The 18,001-nt window shown below is 40.4% G+C and overlaps 2 protein-coding genes across 2 annotated transcripts; both read right to left on the bottom strand.

The window, feature by feature from the left end:
- Window positions 1–1,241: 1,241 nt before the first annotated feature.
- Window positions 1,242–3,430, bottom strand: LOC140944435 (uncharacterized). Its single transcript, XM_073393582.1, has 2 exons — window positions 3,317–3,430; window positions 1,242–2,307 (listed from the first exon to the last, which is right to left on the bottom strand). The coding sequence occupies exon 2, from the start codon at window positions 2,303–2,305 to the stop codon at window positions 1,259–1,261; it is 1,047 nt and encodes a 348-aa protein (XP_073249683.1). The 5' UTR covers window positions 2,306–2,307; window positions 3,317–3,430; the 3' UTR covers window positions 1,242–1,258.
- Window positions 3,431–10,554: 7,124 nt separating this feature from the next.
- Window positions 10,555–17,946, bottom strand: LOC140944588 (uncharacterized). Its single transcript, XM_073393742.1, has 2 exons — window positions 17,614–17,946; window positions 10,555–13,347 (listed from the first exon to the last, which is right to left on the bottom strand). The coding sequence occupies exons 1-2, from the start codon at window positions 17,669–17,671 to the stop codon at window positions 10,841–10,843; spliced, it is 2,565 nt and encodes an 854-aa protein (XP_073249843.1). The 5' UTR covers window positions 17,672–17,946; the 3' UTR covers window positions 10,555–10,840.
- Between the last annotated feature and the right edge of the window lie 55 nt (window positions 17,947–18,001).

Here is an 18,001-nt window from a genome sequence, read left to right as displayed (position 1 = left end):
AAACCTGCGCAATCCTTTCACACGGAACCGTTCAAAATCTGTTACAGTACTGTTTACACGAGTCCGTAGAAATTTTTGCTAGCTAGTATCAGCATTGGAATGGCTCTTTTTGGCAAAGGCGCGTAATAAGGCTCCTGGCTTTTACCGCATAAACTGTGAAAAAACTTGCCCAGTTCAGGTCTTAACACCGTGAGTCGACGAAAAAGTGAGGCCGTACCGGTCAAAAAAGTTTTTCTACTCGTCCCGTGTAAACGAAAGGCAGATCTGTGTACGTTTTTGTCGTCCATTCAAAAATTTGTCCGAACCCATATAACCGGGCTTTACTAGCCTGGTTGACCGGTTGAGTATTAGACAAATTAGATTTTAACAGAACTTGAAAGTGCGTTTCTTGTTGTTACAAGTAAATGAGAGCTTACCGTAAACTGCCGCATATAAGCTCTGAAGCTTCGTAGGGGTATTAGGACCCAGGGATTATGAACAGAGGGGCCTGTGTCCGAGAGGGATTATAACCAGAATAAAAAAAAAAGTCTTTGAAAGAATCTATAGCAGTGCTGATCAAAACATGTTTTTCTTTTTCTGTTTTTAATTCAAGCTCAGTGAAAATGACATTATGAATAGAATTCATTTTAATAAAATCGGGGGGAGGGAGGGAGGGAGGGGGGGGCTAATATCCAATGGGGCTTATAAAGGATGTTTTTTTTTTTATTAGGGGTACCGTAGAAGGCCTATAACTGGGGAGGGTTATAAGAAGAGGGAATTATGCACGGTAGTTTACAGTATTCGTATACAAGAAATTGAACACAGCAAAATTATCATCATTGAGCGACCTTGAATTAAGGTTCAAATCTTACAAAGTTCCATACCGCAATTACGCATTCCAACTCAAATAGAAACAAATTTACAATGTGTAGTGGAGTGAGTATTGCTAATTATGTTGTGATCATATCACTGCATCCACCATCGTCATTAAGCGTTATCTAACCATTATAAACCGCATGTCTGTGTTGACTGAATCATGGCCGTAAAAAAGCATGTTTAGTAGAAACTGAAACCAAACTACAACCAAACCAAGAATTATTCGGCTACAAATGTGTGCAAAACTGCACGGATGAACTGAAACCGAACAGTAACTCGCGAACCCGCAGCGTTTGTACCACTGCTCATAAGCCATTTTTCAAAAGCACCCCATGCATTGCCTGGTAAAGTACTGTTGTTTATTTTTTGGGACTCTCTGTATAGACACCTTTTGTAATTTCATTTATCCTTGCATGTGTTTATACATGTGATAAAGATATCCACAATGATCATAGCAGTATTCATCACACATCCAGCAGGTGAATCTTTCCTTGTCTCTAGCAGATCGTTTCTCGCAATCGTGCCTCTTCAAAGCATTGTCATCAGTGAAAGATTTACCACATGATTCACATTTGTGCGGTGAATCAGAATGGTATTTTCTTTTGTGATAAAACAGTGTCTGTTTCCGGGTGAAACATTTATCACACTGAGTACACTGGAAGGGTCTTTCTCCACTATGTATCCGCAGATGGTCTTGCAGGTGAGATGATAGTCGGAAACATTTTTCACACTGAGTACATTTGAAGGGCCTTTCATTAGTATGTATTAACAAGTGTCTTTTCAAATGTGATGACCCTCTGAAACACTTGTCACACTGCGTGCACTTGTAAGGTCTTTCTCCACTGTGTATCCGCAGATGATCTTGCAAGTGAGATGAGCATCGGAAACATTTTTCACAAAGAGTACATTTGTAGGGTTTTTCTCCACTGTGTATCCGCAGATGGTCTTGCAGGTGAGATGATAGTCGGAAACATTTTTTACACTGAGCACATTTGAAGGGCCTCTCATTGGTATGTATTAGCAAGTGCCTTTTCAAATCTGTTGACCATCTGAAACACTTGTCACACTGAGTACATTTATACGGTTTTTCTCCACTGTGTATCAGCAGATGGTTTTGTAAGTGAGATGATTGTCGGAAATATTTGTTACAGTGAGTACACTTGTAGGGCCTCTCATCACTGTGTACTCTGAGGTGCTGGTTTAAGTCAGTTACTCGTTTAAAGCACTTGTTACATTTGCTACACTTGTAGGGCCTCTCATCACTGTGTACCCTGAGGTGCTGGTATAAAACTGGTGCTTGTTTAAAGCACTTGTTACATTGGCTACACTTGTAGGGCCTCTGTTCACTGTGAATTTTCATGTGCACATTTAGAGCTGACTTTGCATTAAAAGCCTTTTTACAGGTGCTGCACTTGAATGACTTTCTTCGAGTCCTCTTCTCGGCGGCCATGTCTGACATTTTAAAAGCAAGAAAAACCGATTGAAGGTTTTGGTTGAATTTTTAACAGCAACACTTTTTGTGTCGGTTCTACCGGTTGGTTGTTTGTGTTACCTGAAAAAGTGCCGCAATTTTTGAAGCTTGAGAGTCAACTATATGTGCATTCGACTAAGAGAACTAAAAAATTAATTTGTAATAGTTCCAATTAAGTATTCCTTTTCCATTATATCATTGTCTATCAATCTATCCTGGTTAATTTTTAACTAAAATTTTCTCAGTGATTCTCATCAAATCCGATTTTCTGTTCTTATGTGTGGGTTTATCCAAAGCCTGTATCAGTGAATCAATCAGAATAAATGGAGCCTAAAAATTAAAACCACCTTTGCTGTTCCCGGCTGATTTAAGTAGCATTTTGTCGAGTTTTGCACCTGGAAGTAACACAAACTCGACAAAATGCCATTCTGATCCATTGATACAAGCTTAGGATGAAATGGCACGTAAGATCGGAGAACCACTTTCATGACAAAAAGAGGAATTTTCAGTTGAATTTAACCAGGACAAATGAATAGACAATGATATGACTCGATAAACGAAATTTACTGGAACTGTTTGATATTTTTTGACTCGATCTTCATTAGTCATGCATACGTAGTCGACTCTCCAGCTCCGATGCTCTTTTGTCGGCTACGAATGAATGAACTTTACTTAAGTGTCAGAGTATTTAGCTAGATATATAATGTATCATCATTGATCTGCAGTACAAGTCCATGCTGCCCGTGATGTAACTGTTAAAGACGTGTTTTGCTAGTAGATTAACTTAATGCGAAACACGCAATTAACAGGAGTGTTTGTTTAGGTGTCACTTTGTTACATGTAAAATTCCACGGGGTCAAAATGCAGCTCAGTCACCTTGCTCCAGTTAAATAAACAGTGTAACTCCTGGTCCTAAGTACTTATCGAAAAGGAAATGGAAGAAGCACAAAGAAGAAGAAATGGAAGAAGCACAAAACGGTTAATACTTACCGTAATTTCCTTCAGTTCCGCGAAGTCTCCCCAATGCTGATAATCGACTGAATACAAGCGTGCTGAGGTACGAGGAACGATCGATCGTAATGTGACCAGCAATAAAAACAAAATGGCGGATTTGCCCGATCCTTGTGCCCAGCCCCTTTCATCTTATATACTTGTGACGTCATTCTACAATCCTTGCAGACACAACAACAATGCCGCTGAATCGGAGGAGGCAAATCCATCAGGTATTGAAGAAGTGAATTCCCTGGCTACCAGTGTATGTGAGAGTATGTTTATTGCCATTTACACCACACAAAAAATACAGCTCAACATGCGGGAAACTGGAGCCGGGTTAGGCTCTATAAAACATGAAAACATATTGTGGTTTAATTTTATTCTTGTCTAAGAAAAAAACCATGATCAACCGACACCCATTGTTCTTGATAGGGCAAAAGAAATAAACAAGCCTGAGCCTAACTTTTTTGCCGAAAACAATTTTGAAGCTAGGATTTCAAGCAAAGGAAATTCTCCTTTTTTATTGAGTTCTGGTGAGGTGACGCAGAAACTTGAAAACCGTCTTAAACAGTGCAAAATTTCTTTTTAAATCATTGGCCACACGGTTCTTACTTCAGAGCCGGGGCGGATCCAGGAATTTTTGATTGGGGGTCCAAACTTTGGTTCAGAAAGGACTGCTGAACTTTTTTTGTGGCAAATTATAATTACTTCTCACAGAGACGACCACTCGTTTCTCAATCTGTGAACGCCAGTCATTGCTGGCGCGGGAAATACTGCTTTGTAAGCAGACGCAAACAGATCATAGACAATTACACTTTTGAATAACCCTGGAATTTAGCTTAGCGGCAAAATGCAATCGCGTGTTCCATTAAAAAAGGTTAGCCAGTTAAAAAGTGATGTACGATCCTGTCGATTAAAGAATTTCAGTCTCAAACATGCGTCACGTCTGATTGGGGGGGGGGGGGGTACAGAGCTCGCAGACCAGACCCCCTCCCCCTAGATCCGTAACTGCAAAGAAGGTGCTTTGTTTAGGTGCGCTAAAGAAAAGGTCACTTTTTGTGATTAAAAATGCATATAGGCATTGAGTAGGTCGGCTTGCTTGAGGTCTCGCGATATTTAGTGCGCTTGCCGTCTCACATGTCAGAAACATTCAATGAGAGACTTGTGCAAAAAACATTTGAAGACACTAGAAACACTCTTCACAAAAAGCATTATCAAAATCTTGGGACCAACATACATCTGAGTTTCTCGTAGTTGCCTGTAAAACAAGTCCTAAAGCTTTCTGGTCAAGGAGGTTGGGGAAGCAGACCTGGAAGTCGGCGGCAAGTTACTCGCTGATCTGAAGCGCAAACTAAGGTTACGTTAAACACTTCAACTCCCAGTTCAGCAGCGTCTATGTGTCCGAAGATATGAATAACATCCCGTCTCTTGGGCCGAGCACTATCCCTGATATTGAGCTATTAATATTCAGCTGTAATGGCGTCAAAAAACAACTGCAATCCCAGTTTAAAGGATGATAAAACGCCTGGTCCTGACAACCATTATCCTTGGCTACTTAAGCTAGCTGCAAATGAATCCGGGATATTCTTGATTGTGGAATCAATCAATCAATCAATCAATCAATAATTTATTTACCCACGTTAACGCCTAAGAGCACAAGTGCTCGTTCAAAATACGCACGAGCATTAAAACTACAGTTATAATAAAAATCTAGTGTTAAAAACTAAAACAATAATAATAATAAAATATACATACATACAATCTATAATCTATGTCCATATGAATATAAAAAATTACAAAAATTACAAAAAAAGAAAAAAATATATATAAAAATTACAGCTGACTCGACCTTAGCTGAGACTTAAAAATATTAACATTATCGGCCAGCTTGACATCTTTTGGAAGTTTATTCCATAGCTGAGCGCACTTGTATGTAAAAGAGTTCCTCACAAAATTAAGATTAAATTTGGAAACGCAAAGATTAACACCATTTCCTCTTAAATTGTAAGACGTCTCTCTTATGCTAAGAAAGTCTCTAATGTACTTCGGCCCTATATTCCTAATGCATTTAAATAATAGGATCAGAGATTGCTGCTTTCCGGAATCCAGAATCCTGAATCCTGGGATTTGGAAAACGTAATACAGCTCAAGGAAACCGGAATCCCAATAAAGATTGGATACATGAAGCGATTCTTACAATTATAAGACCAGAATTCTTTTCTTTTTTTTTCATATGTGAATTTGGTAATACCAGCAAAGCTACAAGTTGTGTGCGATGCAATATCAATATCGGCCAGCCTCACTTTCAGGAGTTTGAGGTCGCAATTCTGTTCTTAGTACCTTGCCTTAGTAGCTAACCAGATGGCGAGAAATTATCCTGGCTATGTCATTCAGATCAAGAGAGGATAAAGGGGGCAGAGAAGGCATCCCCCATACACACCCTATTCCATAGGTAATTCGTCTCGAGTAATTTTTAAGACCACAGATCCCAAGGGGGATTAGACAACAGCCAATCACATAGCGCGAATGTGTTCCGCGTGGATGACCCACGCTCAGAGCCACGTGTCCTTCACGAATTGACGAAGAACAAAATGTCGGAAGACGCGGACAGCGATATCGCTATTCGTTTTGTCCACGAAAACGAATACAGAAAGAATTCTGCTAAAGCTGAACGGAAATTAACAAAGAATCGCCCTTCTTCTCTTGTATAGAGCTAACAGTACAGCAACGAAATCCTTAACACACTGAATATTATCGCAGGATCATTTTGAAGAGAGCAATTTCTGGTTTGATATTTATTCTTTTATTAGTCTTTTATCATTCAACAAAAACAACACTTGGCGTCCTACTTGCTTTATTGAACAAATGTTCGGTTTAGCTCGGTTTCAATAGACCGGCGAAATTTCTCATTTTATTAAAGCACTGAGGTTACGACAACTTCGAGTTAAACTGATTTCCCGGGTTGTCAAAGAGTCCAGTGATTCCCTTTTCTCAGGTGAGCGCCGACTCATTTCGCTTCAATATTCAAGAATGCTCTCGATCTCTTCACGCTTTCATTGCCTTTCGCCCGACATGTTTTGCACGGCGTTTAGTCATGCGAAACCTCCACGAAACATCCACGCAGCGCGCGAGGTAACTTTGTCCCGATTCTAAAACTAACTCGAGACGAATTAGGGAATAGGAATAGGAATAGGGTGTGTATGAGGGATGCCTTCTCTGTCCCCTTTATCCTCTCTTGATTCAGATTATTTTCAAAATCCTAAATTACATTGCTGGTACAACCTAATAATCAATAAAGAAAAAAAAGCGAATAGACGAGTTGTTAAACAAAATATGTGTTTTAAGAGCCTTAAAGAACTATTATATTCCATAATTTGGGGGCAGCCATCAGATCGACCTCCAAGTGTAGTACCTAAAGTCTTGCTTAGTAGTGTTGCTATTAATTGTAGTTCGTAAAATGGTGTGAAGGGGATAAATAGGGGGGGAAATGATTACGCAACAATGCTTCGCATTTCGCGATCGAAAAAGGGCCAAAGGGAGGAAGCCAAGAAAAAAGGGGGCGGGATCTGTAAATGCAAGGTACGGAGGGCGGGAGATTTGGACCCCACCCTGTCCCCCTAGTAGGCATAAATAGATTGTGCTCGGCAACTTTTTGAGCAACTTTTAGCGTTTTGAGCAACTCTTTGTAGTACCAGCAACCTAGGGCAACTTTTGCCTTCCTTGGCAACTTTTCAGCAACAAATTGATATGAAACCGATCCAAACCATAAAAGGTCATTTCATTTCGAAGGATTTTATTAAAACTGGTTTTATAAAAACTGATTTTATTAAAACTAAGGATATACAATAAAATGACAATAAAATAACACTTGCATTACGCCCACGAAATCTGGACAGCGGCTATCTGTATATCTGTAAGAGTATATTGATTACAACATAGTATTTATATTTGTTATATAACAATGGCTTTTGGCCTCTTTTAATGATTGTAAGAATATTTAATGAAAATGTTTAAATAGCAACAAAGAAACAAACACGTTTTGAGTATTTATCTAAAACAAAACGACTCTAGAGCAAGCAACTTTTCTAAATTTTGGTGGCAACTTTTTGATATTTGAGCAACTTTAGAGCAACTTTTGGGTATATTGTGAAGCAACTTTTCCTGAATTTACTAGCACAATCTATTCATGCCTGAGTGTAAGGGTAGGGATTTCATGAGTTGAAGTATATGAAAAGCTATAGGGAGATTTATCTTTAAGGTATTTGAAATGCTCTTAATTAAATATTTCGAACAGGCGCATCTTATGAGGCACTGTAGAATTTAATGGTACCAGGATATGATGTGCTCCTGATGGTACACGAAAAAGATCAGATTTCCCCGAGATATTGAAAGGTATGTGTAAGTGGGACTTTTTCTTCAATGTATAATGAAGGTTTTTTTTAATATTCAAACAATCAAAAATTTTAACAAAATTTTCGAATTGAAAATTTTTTGTTACTTCGACAAATGAACGGGCAGTTCCACAACAGTTCCTCTTTATTCCTTTTCTCTTTCCCAGGCTAGCGCGGTCAAATAGGCGAAACTAAACATCGAAGAGAGGCAAGAGACGACACGACAAGACCGAGTGACAAATGAGGAGCTGCATTAAGTCCCTTTACTAATTACGTTGAGTGACGGTTGCCATGATTAATTCCCTGTTATAATGTAATTAATTTTGACCAATCACTATTTTCACGCTCTAAACCTGAGCGTGAAAAATGGAGAAAACAATGTTCTCCTTGCAGGCGCTCCTTAGTTTCTCCCTCCCACTCACTCTTTTGTATACTGTGGCATGAAGCTTGGAACATCAGGCAATTGAAGCATTAACAGTTACTTAGTACTATAAACAGGGGCATTTCAAACGGTGGGAGGGGGGAGAAGGCAGAGGGCCGGGTCTCTTTCATGGGGGATCCCACCAGCTACACAGGCTACAAATGTACATGAAACGGGCACTATAGTATGACTCACCTGCCAATTAATGTACACATTCTACCTCACTGTTCTGTTTTGATTTGTTTGACTCTTTGTTCACAATATTTGGTAGCCTGCGAAGGCAGATGTACTTCCGATTCTCGCTTTTCTCCACCAGAAAAATAACGATGTTACTTTTAGCGACAACTGGAAAAACATCTGCGTAGAAAAACGTAGCCTGCGTTGCCGGCTTTTTAGAGCGAAGGGAGAAAACTCGAGAACGCGCGCGCAAGGGTAGAAAAGGAGAGGAAACATTTTCTTCCCGTCGCGCGTTATCCTTGCGCGAGCTGTAGGCTACACACCTGCTTCGTTTTCACATGATGTCATGACCGCCATATCGGTGTACCACAACAATGAAACCGGCTGCCATGTTAGTGTCATTTTTTTAATTAATAGGTGGGATGTCGAAAACAATGGCTTCCTTGCAAGCGGTTCCACTCCTCCCTCCTCCCTCGCGTGTGGTCTTGCGCCCTGATTCCCTTCCCCTTCCCTTTCGAACGCCTGCCACGCAAGCTAGTAAAAACGTTATTTTGTTCCAATAAATTGTATAGTTCCCTACCACGAGTGAAAACGATTTATTGATGTTTTTTGATTGTGCTGCGTGCTGATATTCTGTAAACAGCATTTCCAATAGGAAAAATTTTCTTCAAAACAGGAGTCAAATGTTACACCCGCTGACTCAGAACCGGCTCCTTAGTCTCCACAACAGCCTCTTACTTCTATCCCAAGGGTACCCTGGGTGCCAGAGGCTTTTCATGCGCGGTTTCCGGTTTCGGATTGAGCGAGACACAGTCTAGACTAGACCGCGAGCGGTCGTCCTTCTTTCCTTAGACCCACGCGCGTCGAGCGAAAAGGTAAAATTATGCAAATTTTATTAATGGCAAAAAAGGAGGAGAGATCGGGGCTGGAGAGGAAAAAGGACGACCGCGGAGGTTTAATCGTACGGAACGGAAATTTCGATTGGTCGCTTACTTGTCAATCTGTCAACAACAAAAATAGCTCAGTCCCAAAGGAGTGCAATTTTCACGGCGGCTTTTTGCAGCACATGGCGAACAGACAAGGTCGGTGAACTGCACTCCACTGTTCCAAATGGTCTTCAAGGAAGGCAATTGCTTTTGTGGAACCTTGACTACATTCTCGGTCAAAATATGTTCTCTTTTCGCACCATACTTTTTTTAGTACGTAAGGATGAAATGACAATTTCAGTTAGTTTGCCCGGTCTATAATATTGCCAGGCTTCTGGACCCTTTTTGCTTTCTTTCTCGCTTTCTTTTAGAAACTCCCCCTTTTTTCGGGATTTTCAGGATTTATTTCGCCACCATTATTGCAATATCTTACAGATAACTGGAGAGCTATGAGATCCTTTTTGAAAACCATATTTTATATGAAAAAGTCATCTCAATAAAGATTACTATTATTATTATTATAATTATAACCAAACAGCAGTGAAAAGACAGTCGAAGACAAGCTGTTTGTTTACAGCGAAAAGCACGCGAAATAAATGGATCGAGGAGCTGTCAATAACAGCAAAAAATAAGGAGGCGTGAAAAACGGCAAATCGCCAGATCAGAGATCCTATCGCAGTCTCTTATTTTTTCTTCGCTTGGGCTCCGCCCTCGTCTCTCGCAGCTTCGCCGCTCGCCCCTCGCGCCCGTCCTCGTTTTTCGTGCTTGCATTCTACCGTGTCTCAAAAGAAAAATAAGACACCGCTCACAGTCTAAGTCTAGACGGGATTGAGGAACCATATGTGGGGGCCTCCTTACAGACGCAAGCTAAGGCGTAAAGACTAGTTTAGTGCTCTTGGAATACCAACAGTATATTACCATTAAACGGTGACGAGAACAAAAAATTATATGAAAAAAGAAAGAAAGAAAGAGCGGCAAGAAGACTGCACTTTGCCGGGGTATTAAAAGGGAGAGAGTTTGACTATATTTCTGCATAAGGTAGGCAATAGATACATCAAAATTAACAGATAATAACAGTTATAGAAAATAATTGAGACATAAAAGTACATGAAAAGAATCCTAATCTGTATTTCAATATCAATAGACTGCGCTTTTACTTGTTGATATCAGTCATTACACAAGACACTACAAAAACCAGATCGAACATGTTCCTTTTAAAAAATAGCCAGCGAAAACATCCGTTTCTCCTCGCTCTTCGCCGCCGGGGACGTTTCGCGAGGAGGAACTTCTGTCACCGCTGAGTCGCAGACGTTCCTCCGCGCGAAACGTCCCCATCGGCGAAGAGCGAGGAGAAACGGATGTTTTCGCAGGCTATTAAAAAAACACTTGTTTCTTCATTTGAAGCACACTTAGAGGTCCTGGAAGAAAAAATAATTAGAACGGTAGCCCACCGAGACAAAAATTCTTGTCGAGGCAATTTAAGAACAAGATGCATGAAAAAATAACTTCCAGCCGCTTCCTTGCCTTTTAACTTTCGTGCTTCAGGCCTGTCAATATTACAACCTTGATCTCTGACGTACTATCAAAAATTAAATTCATCCTCCTTTTAAAAGCGCACATCCACTTTTTTGTTTATCTTAGAGGCCTCATTAAAAGAAGCTGCACCAGCGACACCCACACTGTTATCAGTCAAATCCAATGTTTCCAGGGAGGAGTTTGCTGAGAGGGCCTGGGAAAGACAAGAAGCACCAACGTCACCAATTCCATTATCGCTTAAATCCAAAGTAGTCAGGGAGGAGTTTGCTGTGAGGGTCTTGGAAAGGAAAAAAGCACCAACTTCACCGATGCCGTTACCATGCAAATTCAACCTAGTCAGGGTAGAGTTAAATTTGAGAACGTCGGAAAGGAAATAAGCACCAACGGCACCAATGCTGTTATTACTCAAATCCAAGGAATGCAGGGTGGAGTTTACTACGAGGGCCGAGGAGAGAGAAGAAGCACCAGCGTCGCCAGTTCTGTTATAACTCAAATCTAAGGAATGCAGGGTGGAGATTGCTGTTAGGGCCTTGGAAAGAGAAGAAGCACCAGCATCGCCAATTCTGTTTTGACTCAAATTCAAGGAATGCAAGGTGGAGTTTGCCGTCAGGGCCGTGGAAAGAGAAGAAGCACCAGCATCGCCAATACTGTTAGCACTTAAATCCAAATGAGTCAGGGAAGAGTTTACTGTTAGGGCCGTGGAAAGAGAAGAAGCACCAGCGTCGCCAATACTGTTAGCACTTAAATCCAAACGAGTCAGGGAAGAGTTTGCTGTTAAGGCCGTGGAAAGAAAAGAAGCACCAGCGTCGCCAATCCCGCTGCCACTCAAATCCAAGGAATGCAGGGTGGAGTTTGCTGTGAGGGCCTGGGAAAGAGCGGAAGCACCAACGTCACTAATATTGTTAAAACTTAATTTCAAGGAAATCAGGGAAGAGTTTTCTGTGAGGGCCTTGGAAAGAGAAAAAGCTCCGTCGCCATTAATGTTGTTGAAACTCAAATCCAAATAAGTTAGGGAGGAGTTGTTTTCGAGGACCACGGAAATCGCAGCAGCACCAGCATCCTGTATGTCAGTGGTAGACAAATCTACTTTAGTCAAGGAAGACATGTCAAGGTGCATACCGAACGTATTCTCTGGGGTAGTTACACCTTTCTTTTCGTTAAAATGCCGTCCTGTAAGGCTTAAAAAGTATTCAACTAAACATGAACAAGCCAACGTCATATACGATTTCACTTTTTGGTCGGATGTGCGGAGAAGACCACTAATATGCTCAGCCATACTAATAAAGATGGATTCTCCAGTTTCCTCCTTGTTTGAAGCTATGATTCCACTCATGAACAATAAAACCTCTTTCAGTTCCTTCAAATATCTTTCATCGGTTAAAACTTGGGCAAAGTCTGTTTGTCCGTCGATAATCTGAAACGCAAGATAAAGTCCAGCAAAAAATTCCTGAAAGCTTTTGTGTAAAAATGCACAGCGCGTGCAAGGTTTGCTCCTGGTGCCGCCTTGTTGAAAAGACAAGAACCCAAAATTGAAAGCGTTGACGATATCGTTATTTTTTTCAAAGTACAACTCTCCCTTACGGAGGGAATCTAAGGCGAAGCTGCCCAAAAGCAAAAGTTCTTTCCTGTAAACTGAAATCAAGTCTTCATGGCTACTTGCAAGCCCATATTTTTCTTCATATCGTCTCAAAACAAGGAGAGCGATTTCAATGTACAATCGGGTTCTGCTTTTTGAAAAAACGTGTTCGGAATCTTCAAAAATAGAACAGATTAAAGCCACATTAAGTGGATTTTTCATCAAATCGGCGAAGCCGCGGTTATCATCAGTTGGGTAATCATACCAAAGATCAACACGTTTAATCAAATTCTCAGCTAAGTGATCCTTGCCCTGAAAATATTTTCTGATAAAGCTTTTGGAATCCTCTTTAGTAAATCCTACAATCTCCCACAGTGTGTCACAGTATGGCCTTATTTCCTTTCCGTCCTCATGACGCGAAGTAATGACAATGTGGCAAGCTGGGAAGAATCTACTCTGAACAAGTAAGAGGAACATCTCTTGTTTACAGGAGTCTGCCTCATCTAAGCCATCAAGTAGAAGCAGCACTTTGGACTCGTTTTCCTTGATGTATTTGAAGAAAGTCTCCTTAGCCTCTTTGTCGATATCACGAGGAAGAATTTGATCATCAATGGCTTCCTCAATGCTAGTTTTAATATCGTTGCATCGAAGCAAGAGCAGCACTTCAATCACTGGAAAAGACTCGTCCCATTCATATTGTTTGTTTGCCCAGTCATACGCCAGTTTTTGTGAGTAGGTGGTTTTTCCCATGCCAGGATCCCCTTCAATCAAAACAATCCGTGGCTCCTGACACTTCGGATGCGGCCTAAAGATGGCGGTCATGTTGGTGATTTCATCGTCGGTCAGTGTTCCTCGTGTTTTTTCTCTGTTCCGGATTTTCAATCGGGTAAAAATATCATTGAGGTTGAAATTAGGATAATCACACCAAGTGAATGGTTTAAGCTGCCGTTCACGGACTTGGTAAAGCTGGCGAATCCTTTCTGTGATGTAAGCGGGCAACCCTACAAAGACAATATAGTACAGATAAGATCGATTTGGCTTTTTTTTAAACAGGGGCACAAATCTAGTATGGTATGGTGGAATCACGATATAAAAAACCGTCTACACACAGCAAAGTCCTAGCTCGGTTTAAGGAACGATATTCTTCGCCTGGCTCCAGTAGTAATAGAATCACATAGAAAAGAACATAGAAAAGAACCTCGATATAAAATATACTTCGTTGTAGGAAACATATTTCGCCGGCCCCTTAAGATCCCTTGCTTGGCCCTTCGTTATATCAAGGTTCCACTTCATACAGTATACGATACGGTATGCTTTTGTAATATGTGTACAACGAATTAGTTATAGACGAATTTGCATGAACACTTGCAATGATTCTCAGTACGTCAGCTAAGAGAGGCATGAATGCGGGGATAAATTCTTTTACCAAATAGCTACTTTGTCTTTGCTTTTTATTTTTTAAAATTATTTTTGCATTTTAGACTTAGCGGTCAAGTTAAACGGGCGTGTGGTTACTTGTTGGTGAATTATTTTCTTCCTAGACTGCAAAATAGTCGATCCGTTTCTTTCGCTTTACCAAAGGCTGCCGCTAAGGGCATGATACGCGTGAGTTCTCGCGAGCACTGTACGCAGCCTTTTAAACGCATGTCAGTCTTTCCACAATGTCACTCAATCTCTGCCCCAGAGCTCTTCTACACATAACCAGGAAGGAAGGAAGAGAAGAGTACTTGGGAACCCTAGACAAGATTTTCTCTAATTATGTTGAGTTAAAACAATGAAAGCATTTTTTAATAGTCCATTCAAGGTCGCCCGAAAGGTGAATTTGCGGCGTGTTGAGCATGGGAGCGCGAGCCTGAGCAAAGGACTGGAAAAAAAAACCCAACAAGCCCAGCCGATTTCCAGTTTAGCGAATCCAATACGCCGCATCTACGCGACTACTTAAGCAGAATAACAGCATTTTCTGATAATTCCTCAATCTCTAATAAAATATATCAGCTACGGTCCGTAATCGAAAATTGACCAGGAACCAGACTTAAGCGCATGCTCATTAATTAAATTACTTTTTTTTCCATTTTTTTATTAATTCTATCGGTTAATCATTCCTCTCACATTTATCTTAGCGATCTCAGAGTGTATTTCAAAGTAGAAGTGTATTTCAGAGTAACCTGAAGTAGGATGGAGGAGTACTAAAATCGAAGAAAAAATTAGTGGATTATGCCAACACTACCAACGTTGAATTTATTGTCGTCCCGGAGGTTTTATTCCATGGTTGATTAAGTTACAGTTATTTGCACATAACTTGATCAAGTGACTGCCAGGGGAGTGTGCTGCTTGGTTCTTTGACATCATCATGACATGATCACATTGCTTGCATAGACGATACAGCATGTCGCGGCAGAAAAACAGCATTTTGATAAATGAGCATGCGCTGAACCGTGAACCTGTCCCTTTAATAAAGTGATGCGTGTCTCAAGTAAGAAGTATAGCAAAGAACTAGGACTATTTTCTCAAGATATCGCATTTCGTAATTACAGTATTAATGAAAATAAAAAAATAAAAATTAACTACAAGTCGAAAATTGCGCAAGAAATAAACAAATAAATGAAAGTCTTAAGCGACGCTAAATTCGTAATTTATTTGAATTGATAACTATACGTGTACCCTTAAAAATTTGGGTTACGCTTACTACTTCGTGGAGAAGTTCACCACACTTGAAAATTAGCAATAAACGTCCTGTCTTCCGCTTTCATGAAAAGAAGGAGCACAGCGCAGTTATCGCTGATGCAAGCATTTGGTTTTGTAAAGAGGAGCCGCTGTGAGGGTTGTTTAGCTACTCTGGTTTCCAAAGGCTAACGCGCGGAGTCAAAAGCGTGAGCCCGGGAGTCGAAAATTCGAACTGGTGGCTCGCTCCGCCTCAGAGCAATTCGTTTTCAAAATTCCAAAACAATTTCACAACTGAATTTTGAACCTCTCCAGACTTCTGCTCCAACGATTTCTCTGAAATTTTTCCAGGATATCTATCATCTCAATGAAAACTGATACCTGAAACTTCAGTAAAAAATATGAAATATCAGCAAAAACTTCTACTAGACGCGATTTTCTTTTTGGGCTCCATTTAAGCGCTAATTTTGCAAGAAAACATTTACCATCAGTAAAATCGGAATACTTCATATTATTGCCGAATGATATTGTTGTTATTTGCAAAGTTTCGTAACCATCGCGTTAAAAAACCAAAACGTTATGACAAAAAGTTCCTCGTAGTTCAATGCGCCGGCATTGATAACGGAGCCACTTTAAGTCTTAAAAGTATTCATTTGCTAGAACTTGTTGTGTGCAGGTGAATTAAAGGTCGGCCAAGACTAAAGAAATTGAAATTAAACTGAGTTCAACCACACATGGAAAAAAATTGTTACCAAGGAAATAACTTAATGGACCGAATTCCGATACAAGAATCCAAAGCGCTATTATAAAAACGAACTAAGTTTTACCAGAAACTCATAAGGGGTTGAAACGTGTAACTCGCGTTCAATGCTCGTATTCACTTTTACCATATTTGGAAACCTTAGTGACAGATAGCCATTTTCAACAAAATGGCTGCCGCGCGATCACCATGCAGATGTTTTAAGACAAGAGTTCTGCATTTCAGGGTTAAAAATACACCGTCAAAAGACAAAAAATGGAAAGAGAAAGTTCAAAAGAATGCTCAGTTTTTGTTTTTGTTAGTTCAATAACCACACAGCAATTCAATAAGTACACAACAGATCAATAACCACACCAGTAGTTCAATGACCACACATTAGTTCATTGAGCGTAAACTACAGGAACATAGACTGATGTTAAGTTAATTTGAAACGTGCGGAAAGAGAGTCAAAAAACAAGGTTTCATCCACCGTTAACTGTTTATTTTTTTCTGCTTTATCAACGCGCGCTTTGTTGAAGTTTTCTCCGGACCGAGTCGATGTTTTCCCTTTTCGGCGCTCACTCTCTTTCCAGGTCTGTTCACTGTGCCCCTGATGAGAATGGCAGACCTTCTGAGCAGACTAAACATTTTTAAATTAACATCAGTCTATGTTCCTGTCTATATTAGTGAGCTCACTAGAACTTAATAACTGTGTAACATAGCTATTTATCTATTTAGTTCTCTTACCATCAGAGCTAAATGAGTATTTACCACTTACTTAATGCTATACATTCTTATTAAAAATAACTAACGTATTTGTGGCTATTTTTCCCGCAGCTACATGTAGTTTACGCTCAATGAACTGATGTGTAATCATTGAACTACTGGTGTGGTTATTGATCTGTTGTGTACTTATTGAACTGCTGTGTGGTTATTGAACTAACAAAACAAAAACTGAAAGATTTCTCGGCTTTTGGGAGTTTTTCCCCCGTTTGTCGGCCATTTTTTAAAGGGGGCGCGGGAACCTGAAGTAAAATTACGTCACGTTGTTTACGAAGTTTGATTGGTCAGTTATCTCTTCTTCTCGTTCCAAATATGGTACTTTCGAAAATGAATAATCACGAGCATCGGACAAAGCAAACATATGAGAGTTACACGTTTCAACCCCTTATGAGTTTCTGGTTTTACTAAGATTCTGTCCCACTCAACGCAGATTCCAGTTTACGGCATGGAAAGGTAAGTGAAACGTGGCTGAAAAAGGTTCAATCCAGAACAAAGAACTCAAATGGTGTTAGAGTGCCTAAACAAGGAACGACCTATTTGTCATCATGTTGAAATGGCTTGTGATCGCTTGGCAAGCGCACCCCACGCGCAATTAGTCCCTCCCTAGTATCGGTCTTTGTTTTCTCCATCATTTTTATGAGCGACTGCATCAATCAAAGACGCAAAAAAGAAAACGCTGATCAGCGGTCTGTAGTTTTCCCTAGCCTAAAAAAACAGCCGACGCTTCATGAGGCCACCACTGGTTTCCCCATGAAATGACGTCTGAGAAACGAGCGCACACTGATGATGACGAGTCACAACCCAGGGTAGTGACGTCATCTGTATGAAATGTCTGCCCTTGTTTCTCAGACGTCATTTGGTGGCTGCGTCGCGAAACGTCGGCTGTTTTCTCAGGCTATATTTTGCCCTAGATAAAACGAGGCCTTATTAAATAAGAAAAATTAACCACGCGGCACAGTTTTGAGCAATTTAGGGGTATTAGAGTTGGTCTTTTCGAAAGCTGTACTATAGTCATGATGTCAACAATAATCTGGCCATAGATTCTTAAAGTGTCGCTATTCAATGCGTTGTTAGAGAGTGATACCTGCAAGATGCTGCTGGGTTGTGGAGTCAGTTTGCTGAGATTTGTGGCCAGAAAACATTCCTCTTTTCGTTTGTGTTGAGCGCTGATCATCACACAAAGCACCTGGTGAAGAAAATCGTTGGTTGAGATGCGGGCCACTTCAGATACATGTTTTTCACTTAACTTCGTCGTATTTCAAGGCCTCATGCATATGCCTACCCCAAGACCACTGGGCCATGTTGGTAGCTTTCAATCCTTTGTAGTTCGGTCATAACTTCGCGTTTGACAGTGTCAGTCACTTAAAGTCAGCTTTGTTACACATTTGCGGCGCTAAACGTGTCTCACGACTGATTTTTTGTTCATTTCGCCCCCTGTAAAGTAAACCAAGAGAGCCTTCGATTCTGGAGTG

This window comes from Porites lutea, chromosome 1 (assembly GCF_958299795.1).
Source record: "Porites lutea chromosome 1, jaPorLute2.1, whole genome shotgun sequence".
NCBI classification, from domain to species: domain Eukaryota; kingdom Metazoa; phylum Cnidaria; class Anthozoa; order Scleractinia; family Poritidae; genus Porites; species Porites lutea.
This window is presented reverse-complemented; position numbering and strand designations above follow the sequence as displayed.

Coding starts and splice junctions, on each gene's coding strand:
- LOC140944435 (XM_073393582.1), bottom strand. CDS start 2,305: ATGGCCGCCGAGAAGAGGACTCGAAGAAAGTCATTCAAGTGCAGCACC.
- LOC140944588 (XM_073393742.1), bottom strand. CDS start 17,671: ATGTTTTCTGGCCACAAATCTCAGCAAACTGACTCCACAACCCAGCAG. Junction 13,348..17,613: donor AACCCAGCAGCATCTTGCAG/GTATCACTCTCT, acceptor TTGTCTTTGTAG/GGTTGCCCGCTTACATCACA.